We start from the raw sequence: 20,286 nt of genomic DNA, 5'->3' as shown, positions 1-20,286 counted from the left end.
CTTCTCTCTTCCCTATGATCTTTTTACATGCGCAACAGCGACAGGTGGTTTCAACTGCTGCGCCCCCAGGGGCCCCTGTTGTACGCTATTAAGTAACGCTAGTGAACATGTCTCTGGCAAAAAGTTATGCAAGATACTTGGTATTCACCACACACACCGACACAGGACAAGGTGACTGGACAGTTCTATTATGTCATGAAGCCATAGACAGCCGTGGCCTACTGGTTAGCGCTTCAGACTTGTGACCGGAGGGTTACCGGTTCAAACCCCGACCAGTAGGAACAACTGAAGTGCCCTTGAGCAAGGCACCTAACCCCTCACTGCTCCCCGAGCACCGCTGTAGCAGCTTCACTGTGTCGGGATTAGTGTGTGCTTCACCTCACTGTGTGCCGAGTGTATTTCACTAATTCAGGGATTGGGATAAATGCAGAGACCACATTTCCCTCACAGGATCACAGGAGTGTATATATACTTATACTGAAATACAGACATGGTCATAACCTGTAGCATTTCAATTGTTGAAGTATAAAAGACAATCATTTAAGAAACAATTTACTGCTCTGCTTAATTTGTGTTATGCACAGCAACTAATGACTGGATACTATACATTGTTTAGCCTCAGTAAAAAAAATAAATAGAGAAACTGCTTAAGTTGAATAAATAAGACTTTAATAACACCTGGACATCAAAATAAAATCCTTCAAGTGCTTCTTCCATAACATGTTGACATGCTCATCTTATTTGAGCTTTCTGTCTCCATTACCATAACAATCCCAAATACCTCTCACCATGTTAATAAATTATAGCTCTTTTACACCCCATGTTTTTTTCCTAATAAAATAGTTTTTAAAAGGAAACAAAAAATCCATTGCTCAGAATAATATCTATTTGATAGATGTTCAACCAGAGGTTCAATAAGAAACACATTTAGACCAGTGATCAACTCATCTGGTCTCATCCATTACAACACCTTATGCCACAAATCCGAGAACAAAATATAAAAGTAAGGAGAAAAAACAAAACTTGATTTTTTTTTTGTTTCAATATATATTAAGATATCTGTTTCAATTGCAAAAATCTTTGGATACTTCAACTGAGAAAAGTTACAAAATGTTCATGACATAAATTACATTCGAGGCAATTAACAGTAGGGCCTTATCTGTTTTCATTCAAACGTAAACTGTCCCAAACAAGTCTATCCACATTGTTGTGCATGAGTGAATACCAACCCACATGCAGACTGATAGTATTTCTGTTTGTCTTTGCATTTACGGATTGACTTTTGGCCCAATTTCAAGACATTAAATACACGGCTGCCTACGCATGCATGCCAGTGAGTGTCCACTTCACGATTTTCCTGCTATGGCAGAAATGCCTTCTTTCACCAGGTCCTGAACCCTGAGGATGAGGATGATGAGGGTAGGTAGACACACTCTCATGGCCAAGGTAGGCTAGTTCCCCCAGTGCATTATGGGGCATGATGAAGGGGGGGCTTTCAGGGGACCGCGCCGTGCCACACACACACACACACACACACACACACACACACACAAAGCTGATTCTCCACAGTGATGACTTCAGAGTTCAGTCGAAGAAGCGACATTGCATGTAAGACTCCTCAGAAACAGAGTAGCCAAACTTCTTGTAAAACTCCACATTGGTTTTGGCACATTCCAGTGTTATTTTGTAGCACTGCAGTTTCTTACTGAGGAGGGTGAGGGTCGACACTAACCTGCAATAAATTAAAAAAAAAAAGAAAAATGATTTTGAACGCGGTGCCACAAGTGAAGTTAAAGCATTACTTTTCACAGTAAAGAGAAATTGAAGGCTGCGGCTTGCAAATAGTACGTTTAAATGAGAGAGATGGCAAAGTGCCCACAAACATCTTTAAAATCCTTTCTTTTTCAGACACATAAATCTGTAGATGAGGTTTATGCTCATCAATTTATTCTGATAGATGTTAACGTAATGTATTAGTAGCTTTTTCCCTCCAAGTAAATTACGTTGCCTGCCATCTTCCAAGTACACAACCACATTTAAGCTTTATACAGTCTAAATGGGTTTGAAGTCACACCCTCTTAAGGAACTACAGACACACAGCCTCGCGCTATGTGAGTTCTGTGTTGTGGGCTTCATAATGTTCTTAGCGATACAGAACTTACAGTTTGCCTAGCTGTTTTCCTCGACACGTGCTGCTTACAACCACCTCCTCAACTCGTCCTCTCTGACAACACACAGACACATATGTGAAGAGATAGCTCACTTCACAAGGTATTCAGGACATGTCCTTTCAATACATCAAAACAAAAAATAAATAACGACTACTTCAATGGATACAGATGGAAGCATGGGGTACCTTTGCACAGCTGTGGATGAATTTGTGTTCTATGATCAAAGTTGCCGTGGCAACAATTTGTCCGACTTGTGTGTCCTCTACCACTACGACGTAATAATCGCCAGACATTTTCATGTGCTCAAAGTTCTCTGTAATTTGTCAAATCACAGCAACTTACACAAAACTACAACACAGAACAAATTCACAGTAGTAGATTGCTTACATATAATTAAATATTGTGAGGTTTACGTCTGCACCACATATTCACAGTATGCATTATCGTACAGAATATTATGACCACAAAAAAAAAAAAACTTACTGATAAACTGCTCAGGGGTCACCTCTCCTGCCACTGTGAGCTCAGATAACACTTTGTAGTATCCTGAAACATACAAAACTATAAATGTCATGTCACATTTTGGGGAGAGCATCTTCACTTTGACTCAACCACTACTTGACAACCACAATTCATAAAGAATAGAGCCATGAACATTGCTTTTACCACAGATTTGTGATAATGATATGTCTATGACTTCTGTTCAGTGCCATTATTGTTAATTGTAAAAAAGATGTCAACAAATAAGATCTGTGTGTAGTTGACCAAGTAACTTTTACAGAGCTGGAAGGGGCAGTGCAAATTGTACCTCTGTTAAAATCAGCTGTGCAGAGGGGCCGTAGGACCAGACCCTCCCCAGGCTGAGTGGGGGTGATGGGGGGAGAGAAGGACACAGCACTGGCCGCCCAGTCCAGTTCCTCCAGAAGGGAGGGTTCGAATAGGGGTGTCTCGTCCAGCAACATTGGGGGGCACACACAAAGCCACCTGCACATAGTACAACGGAGTCATTAGCACAAGGAGCTAAGCAAGCAAATAACGTCCTCCTGTAAGAGCTTGAAGACTACATCCACATTACTCCTCCTGACTGATCATTTAGCCTGAATAATGTCTATTCAACATCTGGAAAGTTAGAACTAGCTAGTTGGTAGTTCATTGCCCCCTGTGCATTTTGATAAAGCAAATATGTGTTGTACCTTTAGCAAGAAGGTTAATAATTGTTGGAATACTACATTTAGAGGCTTTGAGGATTACATTTCCAGGAACAGAAATGGTAATTTCATACTTTAAGGCATCAATCATAAATTATTAAGCTTATCTTTTTAAGTGAGGCAATTTAATTTAATGTGCTCACTCAGTCTTCTTTACAAACACTTCTGTGTGCGTAACTGATTTTTTTTTTATGGTTTCCTGCTAACCAGGATATGGAATTTGGCACCTGTCAAACTACAGAATAAAGACTGCTTTCATTCATACACTGATTCATACATACAAACCTACTATGTAAGTAGTTAATTTTAGTAACTAGACAACAATCCGTTTTACTTGTTGTGGTAATCAAATCAAAGAAAGATATTCCTTCAAACATCCTCTCTGCTAGACTAATAAATCATTTGTTCTGTTTCGCTATCACAGACAGCAACGTTAACTTTAGTTAAAAAAAAACTTCCTGTAAAACCTAGCTTATGTCACACCAAATATTTGTTAGAAAAGGTAATATTTTCATCGTCAAGAGAATGAACTTAAAACAGTTTTAATGTCTTAAATCATACTTGACACTGATGTGAAAACGAGATACATCCGTGATATACACAGATTTTTGTTTACCCTTCCCTTGAGTGACAGACACAGGATAACTAGAGAACATTAGTAACATAGACTGTAATCATACTGGCCATGGCGGTTTTAATAATCTCACTGTATTAATTTCAATCAAACAATGTACCCTAGCGTCACACAACAGCGAATGACTGACTGAAACCATCAGGAACAGTGCTGGATCAAGCCCATGGCAACGAAATCCAACAAGGAAAATAGTTATTTGCTAGCTGGCTAACTGAACAGCTAACATCTTCTAGATTATGCAGCAATAAGAGTTGTTTCAAAAAGTATTTAGAGGGACTTTACTTACTCACAGAAAACGAAAGTTTGAGACGTCGGCAGAAGCCTTCTTAAATGAATGAGTACCCAACCAAACCCCAAAGACAGAAAAGTATTTCAACGTGACACATTTCTCCCTCCCACTGCCTGCCTGCACAGTAATGACGTGGCACACAGACTAGGAGACAGGGCGCGGTTCAATGACGTCAAACATTTCTCCTGTGGATATGTGTTGACGTTAGCCTCACGCTAGCAGGCAGCGAGGTAGATATCGAAGGAGGCTAAAGGGTACAGGTGTTACAGGAGTGGCTATAACGTTAGTTCAACTTTAAACGTAAATATAGCTGGACGAGTTACGTGTGGTAACGTTACAATGTTCAACTTGATTAAGTCCAAGGCACTAAACGTGTCGTGGCAATGCTGTGGAGCCACAACAACTCAATTCAATGTTAAAAGACTAGCAGGAATGACCCTATCACGGAGACTAGAATCAAGCAGCGCTAGGGAAGAGGTTTATGATATAATCATATCAGGAGGAGGAATGGTGGGAACTGCAATGGCCTGCTCCCTAGGTATGGATGCAAATTTGGAAGGGAAAAAGATTCTCCTGCTTGAGGCGGGCCACAAGAAAGAGATGGATAAGCCTCCTGAGACTTACAGCACAAGAGTCAGCTCAATCAGTCCTGGTTCAGCCACACTCCTCAGTGGTCTTGGGGCATGGGATCATGTCATGAACATGAGATGCAAGCCCTATCAGAGAATGCAGGTTTGGGATGCATGCTCAGATGCCCTCATCACATTTGAGAAGGAGAACTTGCAAGAAGAGATGGCTTACATTGTGGAGAATGACATAATTGTGGCTGCCCTTACTAAACAGCTGCAGACCCTGACAAATAATGTTGATGTGAGATACAAAACCAAGGTGGTAAAGTATAATTGGCCAAAGTGTTATCAAATGGCTGACTCCAACCCCTGGGTGCAGGTCTCACTGGCCAGTGGAGAGGTTCTGCAAACGAAGCTTCTAATCGGGGCTGATGGACCAAACTCCATGGTGTGCCGAGAGGCTGGGATCCCTAAAGTAAAGTGGAATTATGATCAGTCTGCAGTTGTGGCCGTACTTCAACTGTCAGAGCCAACAGAAAACAATGTTGCTTGGCAGAGGTTCTTGCCAACCGGACCTATAGCTTTGCTTCCCCTTTCCAACACTGAGAGTTCCCTGGTCTGGTCCACCAGCCATCAGCATGCAGAAGATCTTCTAGCGCAGGACGAAGAGAGCTTCGTAGACGCCATCAACTCTGCATTTTGGAACAATGACAACCACACAGAGCTGACTGAGACGGCGGGGTCCATGTTCAGGACTGCTCTTTCAGTTCTGATGCCCTCCGAGGGCTCCACGCGGCAGTTGCCCCCGAGCGTGGCAGGTGTAAGCCCTAAGAGCCGTGTCATGTTCCCATTGGGCCTGGGCCACGCCTCTGAATACATCCGCCACCGTACGGCCCTGGTGGGAGACGCCGCACACCGCGTACACCCATTGGCTGGTCAAGGTGCCAATCTTGGTTTTGGGGACGTGGCCTGTCTAACACAAATCCTCAGTCAAGCAGCTTTCGACGGAAAAGACGTGGGAGATATGCAGCACTTGCTGGAGTATGAAACAGACCGACAACGACACAATCTGCCTATGATGACTGCAATTGATCTATTAAAAAGGCTATATTCAGTCAACAATGTCCCCGTTGTGCTGTTGCGAATGTTTGGTCTACAGGCTACTAACTCCTTACCTCTCTTGAAAGAGCAGATTATGGCCTATGCCAGCAGATAACTTTCTATCCCAGTATACTATCCCAGGAATACGACATGTCTATTGCACTGCCCAAAGTGTAAGAATGTATACTAATACACATTTTTATACTGACATTGACATTACGGTTTCATTTTCAGTAGAAAACTTCTCTTCATGTCAAGTTTTTTCCAGTCACTTGTGTGATATTTGAGTTTGGTGATTCTTCATACAATACCAGATGTTATATGTTTTGGTATGACATGTCCTTACACAAAACCTTGCTATGTGAATATGTTGTAACAAGAAAAAAGTACTGATCATTTCAATGTAATAAACAATTGTTTGAATTATTATAAATTATAAAAATAATAAATAATAAAATCTCCTGTGTAAGGTACTATCTATTAGGAAATGTTTTCTTCATTAGGTGGTGTTTATCAGTAAGAGAAAGAAAACAGACATTTATTTTGTGGAGCTAAAAAGGTATTGGGTCTGCCAATTTGTAATTTATCTGAACAGTTGCTGTTTATTTAATGCTCATTTAATAGGTAATGTAAAACAAAATCACTAGCTCATATGTTGAATTATCTATTTTAACCAGTTTAATGACTAAGGCCCCAGTGTACATCCATTTACAGGAAGAGAGTAAAGACAATCATAGATCTGATTATCACTAAGGACTTTTGATGTACTGTATATTCCTTGCAGTCCATATGCATTAATGCAGTATTTTGGACATGAAACTGTGTTGTACTTTAGAAAAACTGCCGTATAACTGCAGTCGTTTGCTATTTTGTATGGATGGGAAGTGGCCTTTGATGGGAAGTGGCCTATTGATAAGTTACAGTGTTTAGCAATGTTTGTGAGTCTTCATTCAGATTCTGGGAACCTGAGTGAATGGCTGCTTACTGGTCCAAAATATCCCACACCACTTTTCACTGTAAGTGTAAGGTTTGCGTTTTTATTGTTTTGCCTGAAAAGCACAGGTTTGGAGACAGTTCCATCAAATCAGTTGCATAGCCATGGTAATAATTCCATGAACATAATAAAATAATAAATTTAGTTTCGTCATTGTCTATAGAAAGGTCTGGTATGTAGATGAGGAAAAAAACTGTCTCAACCTTTCAAGTCCATATCATGCATACTCTATGCAGAAATCCTTTAGGTCATCAAGTTTAGGTCATGTCACTTGACTCCTCAACAACATCTGATACTGTAAGAATCTAATGGTAATTACGCTATGGCTCAGCTTCAATCCATAATTAGGGATAGATCGACCATGAGGCCCCAGTCAGATTGATGGTCCATAGTCATTGGGCGGAGACAATAGCTACAGTAACCCAAGAGAGCCATTAGAGAGCTGGGGGTTCACATGCCAGATGTTGTAAAGCCAAACATTGGAACGATGATGGATGATGTTGAGGTAGAAGATGGCCTTTGTTTATTGGACATCTGACGGTACCTGTAAGAGGACAGTCAGAGTGGTGATCACAAGTCAAATCATGTCTGCTGTCAAATCCTGTTGTTCAGTGAGGCTGGACTTTGATCAGGATTTTCAATTACAAACTTGCTGTTTTTTTTTCTGTCTGTTGTTAGGATTAATAAAGAATCATATTGATTAACACTATATTTATCTAAGAGTTGTTTTTTTTTATCGTAAACTCACTTGTTTTTGTTCTGTGTTAAACAGTAATGCTGATATGAGACACAGCCTAAAAATAAATAAAATAAAATAAAAACAGGAAAATCCTTTTAGCGAATGAATTGCTTTTTGTTTTTTCTCTCATTAATCACTTTTTAAATTCTTAATTACGCCTTGTCATTAGTCCCCAGGAATCACAGAGTATGGATTTTTGGAGCACAATTTACCCATGTGGATAGAATGGCCATCTACGAGGGTGTTCCAGGATCCCTGGTGTTCTTCTTCTCTGTTGAAGTGAGTGTTTGCACACCTCTTCTGTTGAAGCTATGTCCCAAAGGGAGGGGAGGGCGATTTCTCATGTTGTATATAAACACCAGCTGATCTGCAGTGTAATATCCCATAGTTGCTTTCATTAGCGGTACCCCTGCATGGCTGGCTTTCTATTTGCATTTCTGTGCTTTTCTTGGTATGACTGAAAGAAAGGATTGAAAATGCAATTAATTTTGTGGCACCTCAAAGTTTAATTTGCGAGGTTGTACAGATTTTTTATTTTTGGTCTCCTGGCTGGTAGTATCACAGCTGCATGTTGATCACTGTTGTAAAGAAGCATGCTAATGCTGGCTGCATACAGGCACACAGTTACTGGAACCTCTATGTCTCTCATATTGATTTCCTCCCCTCTTGTTTAGCCCCACATTAAGACAAATACACACAGCACGCTAGTCCTTCCCAGTGATTTCAGGCTAAATGCAGGGCATGTCAGGAACAGCAGGCACCAGGGCGTGAGCCTGCACAAAAAGCCTTTTCAGGATGTCAGAGATGGAAAAACCAGACAGGCCCCTTTTTTCCACATATTGACAGCTTTGAGTCATTAAGTGGTAGGGGGAGACTTAGAGAATATGTCATACATGCACTTTTGTGGAGCTGGTCCAAACTGATTCCCGCTTCAAAGCATACCAGTGCTCACTGGCAGTAATCAAAGTCCAATGCCGGTCAATTTGCATAATTGTTTGACGTTGTGGTATTTATTATCTATTTTTAATCAGTATTTTTTAGGAGTGGACCATTATGTTTGGACTTGTGATGTTGCAGAGATAACAGACAAGCCTGTATCCCGCCAGTTCAACTGAAGTGCGGCCTGTCCAGGAATGATAAAGGATTAACGACGCACATACGATTACTGACATTATGCATCAGATTACAGTTTCAAATGGCACTCTATGTTATGTTAATTACTCAAACTGCTTACAGCTTGTGGAATATAATATGAAACATGCACTGTGCACTGTACTGTGTGTGTGTGTGTGTGTGTTTGTATGCGTATTTATTTAAGCATATAATTATGTATGCATGCATGCTTATAAATCATCATCTTTTTACTGTTTAACATAGAGCCTATTTAATACTATAAAATCAAAAAGTAAAAACTATTTAGTGTTTAACATAGGGTCTATGTAATACAGTAAAATCCAACATTTACTGTTTAATATAGCGCCTAGCGCATATGTGTAGCTCCAGCCCAGGGAATGAACTGTTCCTGATGTTAGAGAGACCATTCACATCCTCCCCTGCAGTCTCTGAAAAGGGAAAGTGAGATGCAGCAGGTATTGAATGGTACATACGGGAAACGGGGAGTCAGTGGCCATACAAATGGCAGAAAGCTGATCTACTGGTTCACATGACTCCAGCAGGGATCATGCATTGATGCAGTGATGATACAAATCTGGGAGATATGGCCTGCCTGCTAAGCCATGGGCATGTTGGGACTTGAAGTATGAAATGCACCCTGTTTTTACACGTTGACTTTGGGGACAACATTATGGAAGTATTTTATTCAAGGAAATACCATTTGTTGTGTTTTAACTATTTGGTCTCTGTTTGTTCAGTCGGTTATCATGCCATGACATCTTATTAACTGCACCTACAACGTGTTTTGTCACTCTTAAACTTTCAGCATAATTTTTAACTGACGTATACTGTACATCTTGAATATGTGAATGGATGCATTCACCGAACCAGAAGCCTGCAGTCAGTCTTGAGATTTAAAAAAAAGAAAGCCAGACACACTACAGGCCTGCAGCGCACCTCTGCCCAGAGCTACCACACACTCGCTATGGCTCCAGCTGTTGTGTTACCCCTGCCCACAGATACAGATCAATACAGAGATAGAGAGAGAGAATGAGGGATAGAGAGAGAGAGAAGGAAAGAGGGAGGGAGAGAGAGGTAAAGAGAGAGGGAGCGTGTATAGAACAGATCACTGGAGCCAGAGACTTCCCTCATGATTAGATTAGGCTTTCTGCATAACTCAGGGAGAGAGGGAGAGAGAGAGAGAGAGAGAGAGAGAGAGAGGGACACCTCACCATCCTTTCATCTCCTCCTCACCAGCAGTTCCAGGAGCGGACGAGCTGCGCTAATGACAGCAGCACCATGATCTTATCAGGCGGAAGCTGGAGCACAGCAAACAACACACAGCAAGAGGCGGCTGTGCTGTCAGCAGGCACCGTACTGTCCAAAAGACACAATGTCTGTTTTTCAGCTGCACATGCTGGTGCCATGCTGTACGGTAGGAAACACAGGAAGGCAGTATTTCAGCTGTGCATGCAGGTGCTGTATAGTTGGCCAGGATGTCATGTCTGCACACATCTTTGCCATCTTTGCGAGTTGTTTGATGTCTGATTAACTGCCCTAGAGGGAGGTGTGTAAATGTCGGCCCGATGCCAGTTTTGGAGGGGAAGTGCTCATAAAGCAGCAGAGGAACATGGGAGGCCTTTTTGTGTTTCCGAACTGGATACACAGCATGTTATCAAATATTCATGGTGCCCCGTGCCGCTCTACTGCTGGTCAGATCGATGGAGCAGTAATATCAGGCATATCTGAGACCTCTCTACCCCAGGCTTGGTCCCTGTGCTGTCGTGAGGAGCTGTGCCACGGTAATGGGCACAATTTGTTTCTGCCCACTTCCTGAATGGGCGATATCACATCACACAGAACATTAACATGACTGTTCCTTGGAAAGGAAGAAAGAGTGAGCAACCCTTATTCGGTTGTGTATTCCACTAAAAGTAGCATTTCTTGAGTGACACATGAGGTGCTTTACTGATCACCTGATCTTTACTGTACAGTGGAGCAACAGGGATGTACTTATACAACAAATGTGGTAGCTTTGGTCATTACTTTTACACAAATATTTGTCCAATGACCATACATCTGTCACATACACACCTTATATGCACTTTTTGAACCAGGTTATTACTGACAGATGGGTACCCACATTGGTATTGTTCAGTAAAATACTTATTTACATTCCTTTCAGTTTTCCTTTAAAATGAATTACATATTTGGATACAATGGGGCTAATTACTGATTGAAGATTACTCGCATTTCTCAGTTATCTGTAAGTAATGGTAGCTAACCAATGATCATTGAAGAATTCAGACACAAACGCACAATCAAATAAAACTCAGTCATCAAATACATATTAAGGACATTTCAACATGACTAAATGAAAGATATTCTCTATTGAGTCACTGCGGTGTCAAGGTGCCATTAGCATCCCAACTGCAAACACACATCTAATTTATATGGGATAATGGTAATCTGGTGGTGGTGACCTCTGTCCAAGGTCGTGGGAAAACAGTTTGTATGCAGGCCGAGAGAGAGACTTAATCTAATAGAATGTACACAAAAAAACATTTTCAGGGAATCAACATAATAATTTTCATGATAAGAGTAGGCTAACACATTGGACAGCTTGTCATTGGTGACAGGTGGCAGGCATAGTCATAGACTTATTTGGACAAGAGTCACTTACTGAATATTTAATAACATGTTCAGAGAAAGAGGTGTGTCACCTTAGAATGATCTCAGCTATAAAATTGCCCTCTCTATCTCACCCACCACCTCTTCAGTTTCATAAATGTAAAATAGTTCTTCAATGATGAATAATATATTAGAGCACAGTGAACAAGTTGTCAAGGGATTCAAACAGGCCAGTCGTTACTCGTTTGTAAAAAAAATGGACATGACATCAACCTTTAATGACTATGTGTAAACGAGTTATTGGATTTTGGGCTGTAATCCTTTTAGCCTGCCGGATGCGAAGCATCCACAATCTTTTTTTTCCTTGACATTTGACACTGGATTTTTAAGGAGGTGGCTGACAACGACATATGGGTCTGAAGAAGGTCCCGTGTCAGAACGTCTTTATTCTGTGTTGAGCGACACAGAAATCGCCGGATGCAGACACAACGAAGGAAGAGCCGTATCGATCAAGGAATCAATAAATCAAGCGCTCAATGCTATCTAAAAGCTTAGTCCGTTTCCTTTCCGACGAGCTTGTCCGGCTAAACAGAAGAGTCTATTATTATGGACTAATTACATTCGGGGCGAAGGGTGATTGATGACTCCACCAATCGCCATGGGAATTACTAGGCTTTAATAAATTAAGAATAAGAAGAATGGAAAGGCTTATCCACGCCTGTGTGGGCTTGTGATTTATCTCAATACACTAGCAGACACATCAAGTCCTTCAAAATGCTGAACTCCTAATGTCGTCAATTAATACCCCCCCCCCCCCCCGCCCAATTCTGAAGGTCTTCATTGCTTCTGAAGGTCTTCGTTACTGTTGTGGGAGTACAGACGGGTCCTTCCGTTTGCTGAGGTGGATGGCCTGCCCCCTGAAATTACTGGACTACATCCTGGATGCAGAGGAGACGCTCAATTCTCTGTGGGACTGGTACGAGAGAAGTCTATAAAGAGGAGGCAGAGAAGCGCGTCTCACTTCAGTCTGGGACTATCGGAGATAACGGACACAACATCCTTACACCCGTAGGACTGTACCACGTACATTAAACCTTTTACAGCCAAATTCAAGTATTGCATCGTCTGAGAGGTGAGTAATTAGCCTATTCGAAAATGTAGTTTATGAAGAAGTTTCAATACTTTTACAAATGATACAGTGATGTCAGAATATAGTTTGGGCTCATGTGTTTAGAGAGCATTGTTTAAAATTAATGAAGAAATTCTTGATGATGACAATATGCATAAATCCTCATTGATATGCTCATCCCATTTCTTCATGTTGTAGCCTCAATGCTTGCATTCTTCATGTTGTAGCCTCAATGCTTGCATGTCCAGGCATGTCTCTGATATCAGTGAGTCCCTTCAAGTCCTGTATTTTAGCTGTCTACTTCATTGCATTGTTATATGTAGATGACCTTGAGTGTGTTATTAAAAATGGTTCCAAATGATTAAATTATTAATTTTGGAATGCAATTTGTAAGGGGATCCTTCTCATCTCTGCCTTAGTCAGATGGTTGATTCACAGGCATAACCAGTAATCATGTACTTCATCAAATACATCTAATACATAATATATATATATATATATATATATTCAAGAAAATGCAAATTTTTGTCTTTCTATCACACAACCTAAAGAGGCAGGAATGTCTGAAAAGAAATCCCGAAATTCTGACACCCGGCCCAAGAACGTGCGCAGCTGGAGTGCAGACAGCTACGTGTGGAGCAGCAAGAAGCGTTCCAGAGCCTCGCGGGCCGAGAGCCGCGTCTGGGGAGACGAGGACGAGGGCCCCGAAGACCAGGGAGCGCGCTCGGCGTCCTGCTCTCGGCGGCGCAGGGAGAGGAAGTGCAGCTGCTCGCTCCTGGCCGATGGCGACCTGGACGTGCCCTGCAGAAAGGTGTTGTCGCGGCGATCCCTGCGACAGAAATTCCAGGACGCCATGGGTCAGTGTCTCCCTCTCCGCACACACCACCACCACCACCACCATCACCACCACCACCACGCGCCTGGCGCCGCGCGGCCCTTCTCCGTGCTGCTGTGGTCCAAGCGGAAGATCCACGTGTCCGAGCTCATGGAAGACAAGTGCCCCTTTTCCCCTAAGTCTGAGCTGGCCCAGTGCTGGCACCTCATAAAGAAGCACGGGGCCCACGACAGGCTTGCACTGGGGTCGTCCGCCGAGCGCAAAGCCTCCTCGCTCACCGACCCCTCCTCCCCCCCAGCTCTGATCTCCTGGGAGGAGATGTCCTCGCAGTGCTCCTCCCAGAGGACCCACAGCCTGGACGACTGGGACCCGTCCTGCCGCGCCGGCGAGGACTCAGACGACTGCTGCTCCCACACCGACTACATCCTGGTGCCGGACCTGCTCCAGATCAACAACAGCCCGTGCTACTGGGGAGTGCTGGACCGCTTCCAGGCCGAGGAGCTCCTGGAGGGCCAGCCGGAGGGCACCTTCCTGCTGCGCGACTCGGCCCAGGACGAGTTCCTCTTCTCGGTCAGCTTCCGCCGCTACAGCCGCTCGCTGCACGCGCGCATCGAGCAGAGCGGCAAGCGCTTCAGCTTCGACGGACGCGACCCGTGCATGTACCAGGACTCCAGCGTCACGGGCCTGCTCCGGCACTACAGTGACCCGGCCACCTGCCTCTTCTTCGAGCCCCTGCTGTCGCGCCCACTGCCCCGGACCTTCCCCTTCTCACTGCAGCACCTGTGCCGGGCCGTGGTGTGCAGCCGCACTACCTATCAGGGCATCGAGGCCCTGCCACTGCCCTGCGCCCTCAGAGACTACCTCAGGCAGTACCACTTCAAGTGCCAGGGAGCCTGTGCCATTTAAGGTGCTAGGACACGAGACTCAAGGGGTTTTTTTTCTGTTTATAAGGATATGTGAAAAATGGATGTTGAAAAATGAGAGAAAGAGAGAAAGAAAGAGAGAGACAGACAGACATCAGAATGTACACACAGTGTGTTTTGACATGCTATCCAAGGGTTTTGTGATGAGGCACTATTCACTGTGTCTTTTTATGAATGTTACAAATATTTGTTCCTACTAAATGGGCCAAAATTTCAGATCCATTTTGAGTTTTATAGGATTTACAGATGACACACCAGTTTTGGTCAAATACAAGCATCTGATCATTACAGACTGTTTCTGACATGCTATCCAGCATGTATTTGCAAATGGGTATGCTTTCAAATAAGCACAAATCTCAAGTGATTTAGCTTCTATTTACTATACCAATATTTCCTAAACATATAATTACTTGCTTATTCTACACACAAAACATTTCACACTATGCATCTCAATACTGTTTATTCATCCGAGATGTATGGAAGGTGTAGCATGGCAACATTCCACTAGATGGCGGTACTAACAAATGATTAAGATGGGCCATTGCCGTGAATGATACTGAAGGGCTATTTAAGGGGTTCATGTTGATTTTTTTGTAAAATCTTAAAAGATTTCCCAGTGCTTTCACTGAAGTTCAATTATGATTTGGAATTTTCAAATATGGGCTGTTAACTCTTTTTCCATGTAAACGTTTGACACCATATGCATATACAGTATCCTCTGATTATTTCCAGAGTATAAGAAGAGCTTTTGTAAAACGCTATGTCCACCATTTTAATGCATTTTCATTAATATTTTTTTACAATTTTGTTTTCCAAATAATTTCACTGGAACTGTGTTTGGGTTATAAGTATGAGTATATACTCTTTTGATCCCGTGAGGGAAATTTGGTCTCTGCATTTATCCCAATCCGTGAATTAGTGAAACACACTCAGCACACAGTGAACACACAGTGAGGTGAAGCACACACTAATCCCGGCGCAGTGAGCTGCCTGCAAGAGCGGCACTCGGGGAGCAGTGAGGGGTTAGGTGCCTTGCTCAAGGGCACTTCAGCTGTTCCTACTGGGTTCAAACCGGCAACCTTCCAGTTACAAGTATGAAGCGCGAACCAGTAGGCCACGGCCGGGTTATTGCTATTTTATTTGGTTTATCTCTACTCGATCAAAACAACAAAATGGCACTTTTATTGATATCACCTGAAATACACAATTAAATAACATGACTTATTAATGTTTTCAAAAAATGGTTTTGGAAAAGAGCTCCCTGCGTTTTATGTTTGCCCCCTCCCCGCTCTCTCCAGTACAGCTGCTTCCATAGAGGTGGATTTAACACTGTGATCTCGCAATAGCACTGGACATATTAGAGAGAACATTGTATTATCCACTGAGATTGTGCCCATATAAATGCATCCAATAAATGCTGTTCAGCTCAGTTTTAAAGTCATGAGTCTTGCCATATAAACACATTTTGTTGTACATCATGGACTTTCCATTAATGTGTTATGTCAAAACAGTACGCATCCTATTTAAAGAGCTATTGGAAGAGATACAATTAGCTGCCCACATGAACTCTAGAGCTGCTATAGAGAGACGTTGTTAGGTTCAGCATGGACGGAGAAGACTGGGCAGGAAGTCAAGTTCAGCTCATCGCCATGATTTCATCATACTCATTGGATAATGCAGTCCTTTGAATGAGCAGACTTTTATAATCAGTGCTATCATCAGCTCTCATCGGCTTCCTGGTCTGACTTCAAGCATTTTATTTTTTAAAAAAAAAGGTCGACATAATATTGGTTTGAAACAGTGACTTATTTCTACTCAGTGAGCCATGCTTCAAAGTGTAACAGCAGTCATAATAATCGATCTGCATAAAAACATATCAATTAAATATTCATGTGTCTTGTGATAAATTGATTATCATGCAGCTTTATTTCAGGTTTGTCTGATACTGGTGGTGTGGTGTGAAAATCTACGCAAGGGAACACAGACTTCTATACTGGATCCATGTCAGATCATTGTTAGATCTGGCCTAGAATCGTCGCATATTGCGATGAGAGGAATAGATCTAGACACTGATGTTATTTGTTATTATACATCCAACGAGAAGGCAATTTACTTCCGTTGTCTACGCCAGCTGTAACTGCATTAGCTGCATCTCTGGACTGCAGACAGGCTGTGCACTGAGGATGGTACTATTAGATTTCTTTGCAGTGATATTCAAAACAGGACTGTTTGCTCCCATATCAGATTACAAATAGAGCCGTGCTTCTCTCTCTGTTCAACCACCAAATAGACGGAACAGTGTCTGTCATGGAATACGGGAAGGGAAACCTAGGAATAGAATATTAGAGTAAGGAGAAGAGAATCTATTTAGAACTGACCCCCGAGCGATGTGTATTGTTTTAATACAGAAAGGTCGCAGTCACACTGAGACTGGCTGCTTTTATAGGCCTACGCTGTGTACACTTGTGTTATGTTTTGTTTAATTTCGCCTGCAACATTGTATCATTTTCCCGTTGCTAGTTAATATGCACCAGCAGAGACGGGCTCTGGCACCAGGGCCACAGTGACACATTTATGGGCGGTACAAGTACAACCTCTATGGCATTTCCACCAATCAGAGCAAAGGATTCCTCCTATCCGGTAACGTCACTGCTTACAGCGCGGGAGATGAATTCAACAAAAGTTGGACTTTCAGAATTGCCGCCAACCCTGTAAGTACAGCCAGAAAATTTCAAGAATTCGTTTTTTTTATACCACATGACGACAACAGACGAGTAGTAATTGTAGGCCTGAAATACTTTTGTTTACTCTGCAAGTGTGAGTACAAACTATGTGAACTTATCGACACGTTCTTACTTTAACGTGAGATATTGTTGGCATTTCCCAAAGCCTGAAATGTGATTTTGCTATCGTCACTAACTTGGCAGATAGTTAGCTAGTTATATTATGCCATTAATACACTTCTGTCTGGGAGCAAACTTTATTTGGTCGTTGGAGAGAGATTATTATTCGATTGACATGACGCTATTGTGGTCGAACTAATGTTAACGTCAAGTTCGTAGTAGCTGGTCGATATAGCTAACACCATGGAGCAACGTTAGCTAGTATGACATTGAAAATGTCAACAAAGGGGGAACTTCAGTAATTAGCTAACGTCAAATATCTTGTGTTGTGGTGTTGTTGCAATGCTTGAAGAAGTGCTTTAATAAATTGTTATGAATGAAGACTTTGTTTTTCACCACCAGTCTTTGACTGCTGATACGGTGACGTGACGTGACTTGACATGCCTTGCGAACGAAAGCCTATGCGTTATGGCCATTCGGAAGGCCACACCGATGTCTGCTTCGACCAACAAGGGAAGTAAGTAGGCCTAATATCTGAGTTTTTTTGACACCGTTCCCCTCCACTCACACTCGTGAAATGGATGTTCTGTCGGGGTCTTATAAATGTTTTTTACCTTTCCCGTAGGTGCATCCTCACCTGCGGAAGTGATGGCGATGTCCGTATCTGGGAGAGCCTGGATGATGACGACCCAAAATCAATAAATGTTGGGGAGAAGGCCTACTCCTTGACACTCAAAGTAATAAAGTTAACCAGTCATTGTGTACATGCATATCGCATGTAACAGTAATGCGTTTACGTATAGCCTACTTGACTCTTGAAGTACCTAGTTTTAGATGATTGATATGTATGCAGTTCAGCACTGTGCTATCAATCCTGTATCATGCCGTCAGTACTGTGCCACATTATGTTACTGGTGTTTGGTCACTAGTAAGATCGATCAAGGTCTGGCACCTACCGCAAGGATGGCTGAATTTCAGGAATGCTATTAGCACTATTAATGAAATTCTATCAAAGGGATGACTCCTCCCCCCCATAATATTTTCTCTTGATTGTCATATATTTTCTGGATGCACTGATTGTATTGTTTGTATTGAAATGTTGAACTGTTTGAATTGCGTTGTCTTCCTGGAGAATTACTACAATACTCAAAACATAAATGAGAAAAATAGGCAGGAAAATAGTCTTGTCATAATGTTGATGCGCGAGTCAACCGTGAAGTAGTCCTAGTAAATTACCTTTTCCTCTGCAGAACGGGAAGTTGGTCACCGCGGCGTCCAACAACACAGTGCAGATCCACACGTTCCCTGACGGGGATCCGGATGGCATTCTCACCCGTTTCACCACCAACGCCAATCATGTGACTTTCAACCAGAGTGGCACCCGTGTGGCAGCAGGCTCCAGGTACCAGTATCTCCTCATTTTTTCGTAATCACCCTCTCAGGCAGAGATGGCTAGATAGATCGTTCCATTAATTTCCAGTGTATTAGCCGCATTGTTTATAAACCGCAGGACAAGTGTTTTATGCCAATTTAAACAAACAAAAAAACATGTATTAAGCGCAGTGCCCAATGAATCAGAATGAAATCGGACTATTAAACCACTGTTATTTAGACCATACAGAACAACAACAACATTCGACCCTAAATCCACTATAACCTTTACAGGTGAATTTAATGTGACCTTCTCTAAACAATACATCTCACCCGAAAGCCAGGTAACTTTTTGTGAGTAAAGTAGTGTAAATCAACAGCGGGCCATGACACTTTTTTAAACAGCTATAAAGCTATACAGTACATGTATAAATATACTGTATAACAAGTGCAAGAATAGGATATTATGTCTGATATAAAATCCAATAAAGGAAAAGGAACTATACAAATTCTCAATACTTAATAAACAAATCTTAACATAAAATAAATAAATAAATTCTAAAGAAAGTTCTTCAAAATGTATTTAACCTGTCTGTTGAGCACGACCGCGACAGGGTTTAAATTGCATGCCTAGTCTTCTATTTGATCTGTTTGCATATTATGAACTGTAGGATCATGTCCATAACACACACAGATAGATAGATAGATAGATAGATAGATAGATAGATAGATGGATACTTTATTGATCCCCAGGGGAAATTCACGCTGCATTAATATGTTGAAAAAGTTTTTATCACAACATGCTACTTTCTCTGATACTGTTTCTGGCTTAGTCTATATAGACTGTGGAGCAGGGGTTCCCAAACTTTCCCACGACAAGGCCCCCCAAATACCACTAGGTTTTGGCCAAGGACCCCCTTGATGTGTTATTAAACCCATCGACAATACTACGGCAAATGTAAAAAATACATTAAGCTAATCCTAATAATTATTTTAGCCACAAGCACCTTGCGATGGAACATAAAAATGGCATTTGGGGCTTTCTGCTATATGAGAGCTATCGCTCTACTATTATTATTCCCAGTCATTATCATTGAAAATATAATGTTCAGATATGCGACAAATTATTATAATGGCATTGTATAACAACCCTCATAGTATAATAGGTATATTTTAAAATTTTCAAATGTATTTATTTGTTGCTTTTATTTTTCCTTCCAACTTGCTGAGGCCCCCCTGAAACCCCCTCGCGGCCCCCACTTTGAAAACCACTGCTGTAGAGGAATGACATATTTTGAGTATGTTCCTCTGCAGCATCTCTATAAATACTAGTTCATGTTGATTTGGTTGCTATGGACGACTGCCATGCCATTTTTCTGGTTGGAAGTACTCCGGTCTCCTCGTTAAAGCTGTTGATTGTTTTATTGTCTATCTTGAAGGCAGGTGAACAACTTTTTGCACAAGGCATTGATTTCCCTTTAAACGGTTGTAGCTAGACAGAATTGGGGAGGGGGGGGTCAGCTTACCTCAGCCTGCCTCAGCCATGTCACAGGATTGATCACGTTCAAAGTCTGTTTGAATATTGATTTGAAAAACACATGCAGCAGAGGCCTCTAACAGGTTATTTGATTTTTTCCCCTCTATATATTTCGGAAATGAGTTTTTATCATTTCCTTTGTCGTCTCCTGTGAGATGGACATCTCCAATATGAGTTTGGGTCCGTGAGGAAGTGATGG

The 20,286-nt window shown here is 42.0% G+C and overlaps 4 protein-coding genes across 5 annotated transcripts in view; 3 read left to right on the top strand and 1 right to left on the bottom strand.

Annotated features, from left to right (window-relative positions):
• Positions 1-652: 652 nt before the first annotated feature.
• gnpnat1 (glucosamine-phosphate N-acetyltransferase 1) lies at positions 653-4,453 on the bottom strand. 2 transcript variants are annotated; one of them, XM_042087351.1, is made up of 6 exons: positions 4,300-4,453; positions 2,980-3,155; positions 2,655-2,717; positions 2,357-2,484; positions 2,163-2,224; positions 653-1,732 (listed from the first exon to the last, which is right to left on the bottom strand). In XM_042087351.1, exons 2-6 carry the CDS (start codon positions 3,131-3,133, stop codon positions 1,585-1,587), a joined length of 555 nt encoding a protein of 184 aa, XP_041943285.1. In that variant the 5' UTR covers positions 3,134-3,155; positions 4,300-4,453; the 3' UTR covers positions 653-1,584. The 2 variants fall into 2 exon arrangements, with proteins under 2 accessions (XP_041943285.1, XP_041943295.1); XM_042087361.1 differs by having other exon boundaries at positions 4,304-4,443.
• A 48-nt stretch (positions 4,454-4,501) lies between these two features.
• coq6 (coenzyme Q6 monooxygenase) lies at positions 4,502-6,345 on the top strand. The gene has a single exon (XM_042087184.1). It carries the CDS (start codon positions 4,642-4,644, stop codon positions 6,085-6,087), a length of 1,446 nt encoding a protein of 481 aa, XP_041943118.1. The 5' UTR covers positions 4,502-4,641; the 3' UTR covers positions 6,088-6,345.
• Positions 6,346-12,331: 5,986 nt separating this feature from the next.
• Positions 12,332-14,418, top strand: socs4 (suppressor of cytokine signaling 4). Its single transcript, XM_042087248.1, has 2 exons — positions 12,332-12,581; positions 13,130-14,418. The coding sequence occupies exon 2, from the start codon at positions 13,138-13,140 to the stop codon at positions 14,317-14,319; it is 1,182 nt and encodes a 393-aa protein (XP_041943182.1). The 5' UTR covers positions 12,332-12,581; positions 13,130-13,137; the 3' UTR covers positions 14,320-14,418.
• Positions 14,419-16,949: 2,531 nt separating this feature from the next.
• wdhd1 (WD repeat and HMG-box DNA binding protein 1) overlaps positions 16,950-20,286 on the top strand; it is a 37,033-nt gene continuing 33,696 nt past the window's right edge. Inside the window, 4 exon segments of the mRNA XM_042087068.1 lie at positions 16,950-17,047; positions 17,582-17,696; positions 17,805-17,916; positions 18,430-18,581. Of these exon segments, the coding sequence (XP_041943002.1) occupies positions 17,620-17,696; positions 17,805-17,916; positions 18,430-18,581 (341 nt within the window). The 5' untranslated portion in view covers positions 16,950-17,047; positions 17,582-17,619.

Source organism: Alosa sapidissima, chromosome 1 (assembly GCF_018492685.1).
Source record: "Alosa sapidissima isolate fAloSap1 chromosome 1, fAloSap1.pri, whole genome shotgun sequence".
NCBI lineage: Eukaryota > Metazoa > Chordata > Actinopteri > Clupeiformes > Clupeidae > Alosa > Alosa sapidissima.
Note: the sequence above shows the minus strand (reverse complement) of the source record. Positions and strands in the feature narration are given on the sequence as shown.

Coding starts and splice junctions, on each gene's coding strand:
- gnpnat1 (XM_042087351.1), bottom strand. CDS start 3,133: ATGTTGCTGGACGAGACACCCCTATTCGAACCCTCCCTTCTGGAGGAA. Junction 2,718..2,979: donor CACAGCTGATTTTAACAGAG/GTACAATTTGCA, acceptor TGTATGTTTCAG/GATACTACAAAGTGTTATCT. Junction 2,485..2,654: donor GACCCCTGAGCAGTTTATCA/GTAAGTTTTTTT, acceptor GACAAATTACAG/AGAACTTTGAGCACATGAAA.
- coq6 (XM_042087184.1), top strand. CDS start 4,642: ATGTTCAACTTGATTAAGTCCAAGGCACTAAACGTGTCGTGGCAATGC.
- socs4 (XM_042087248.1), top strand. CDS start 13,138: ATGTCTGAAAAGAAATCCCGAAATTCTGACACCCGGCCCAAGAACGTG.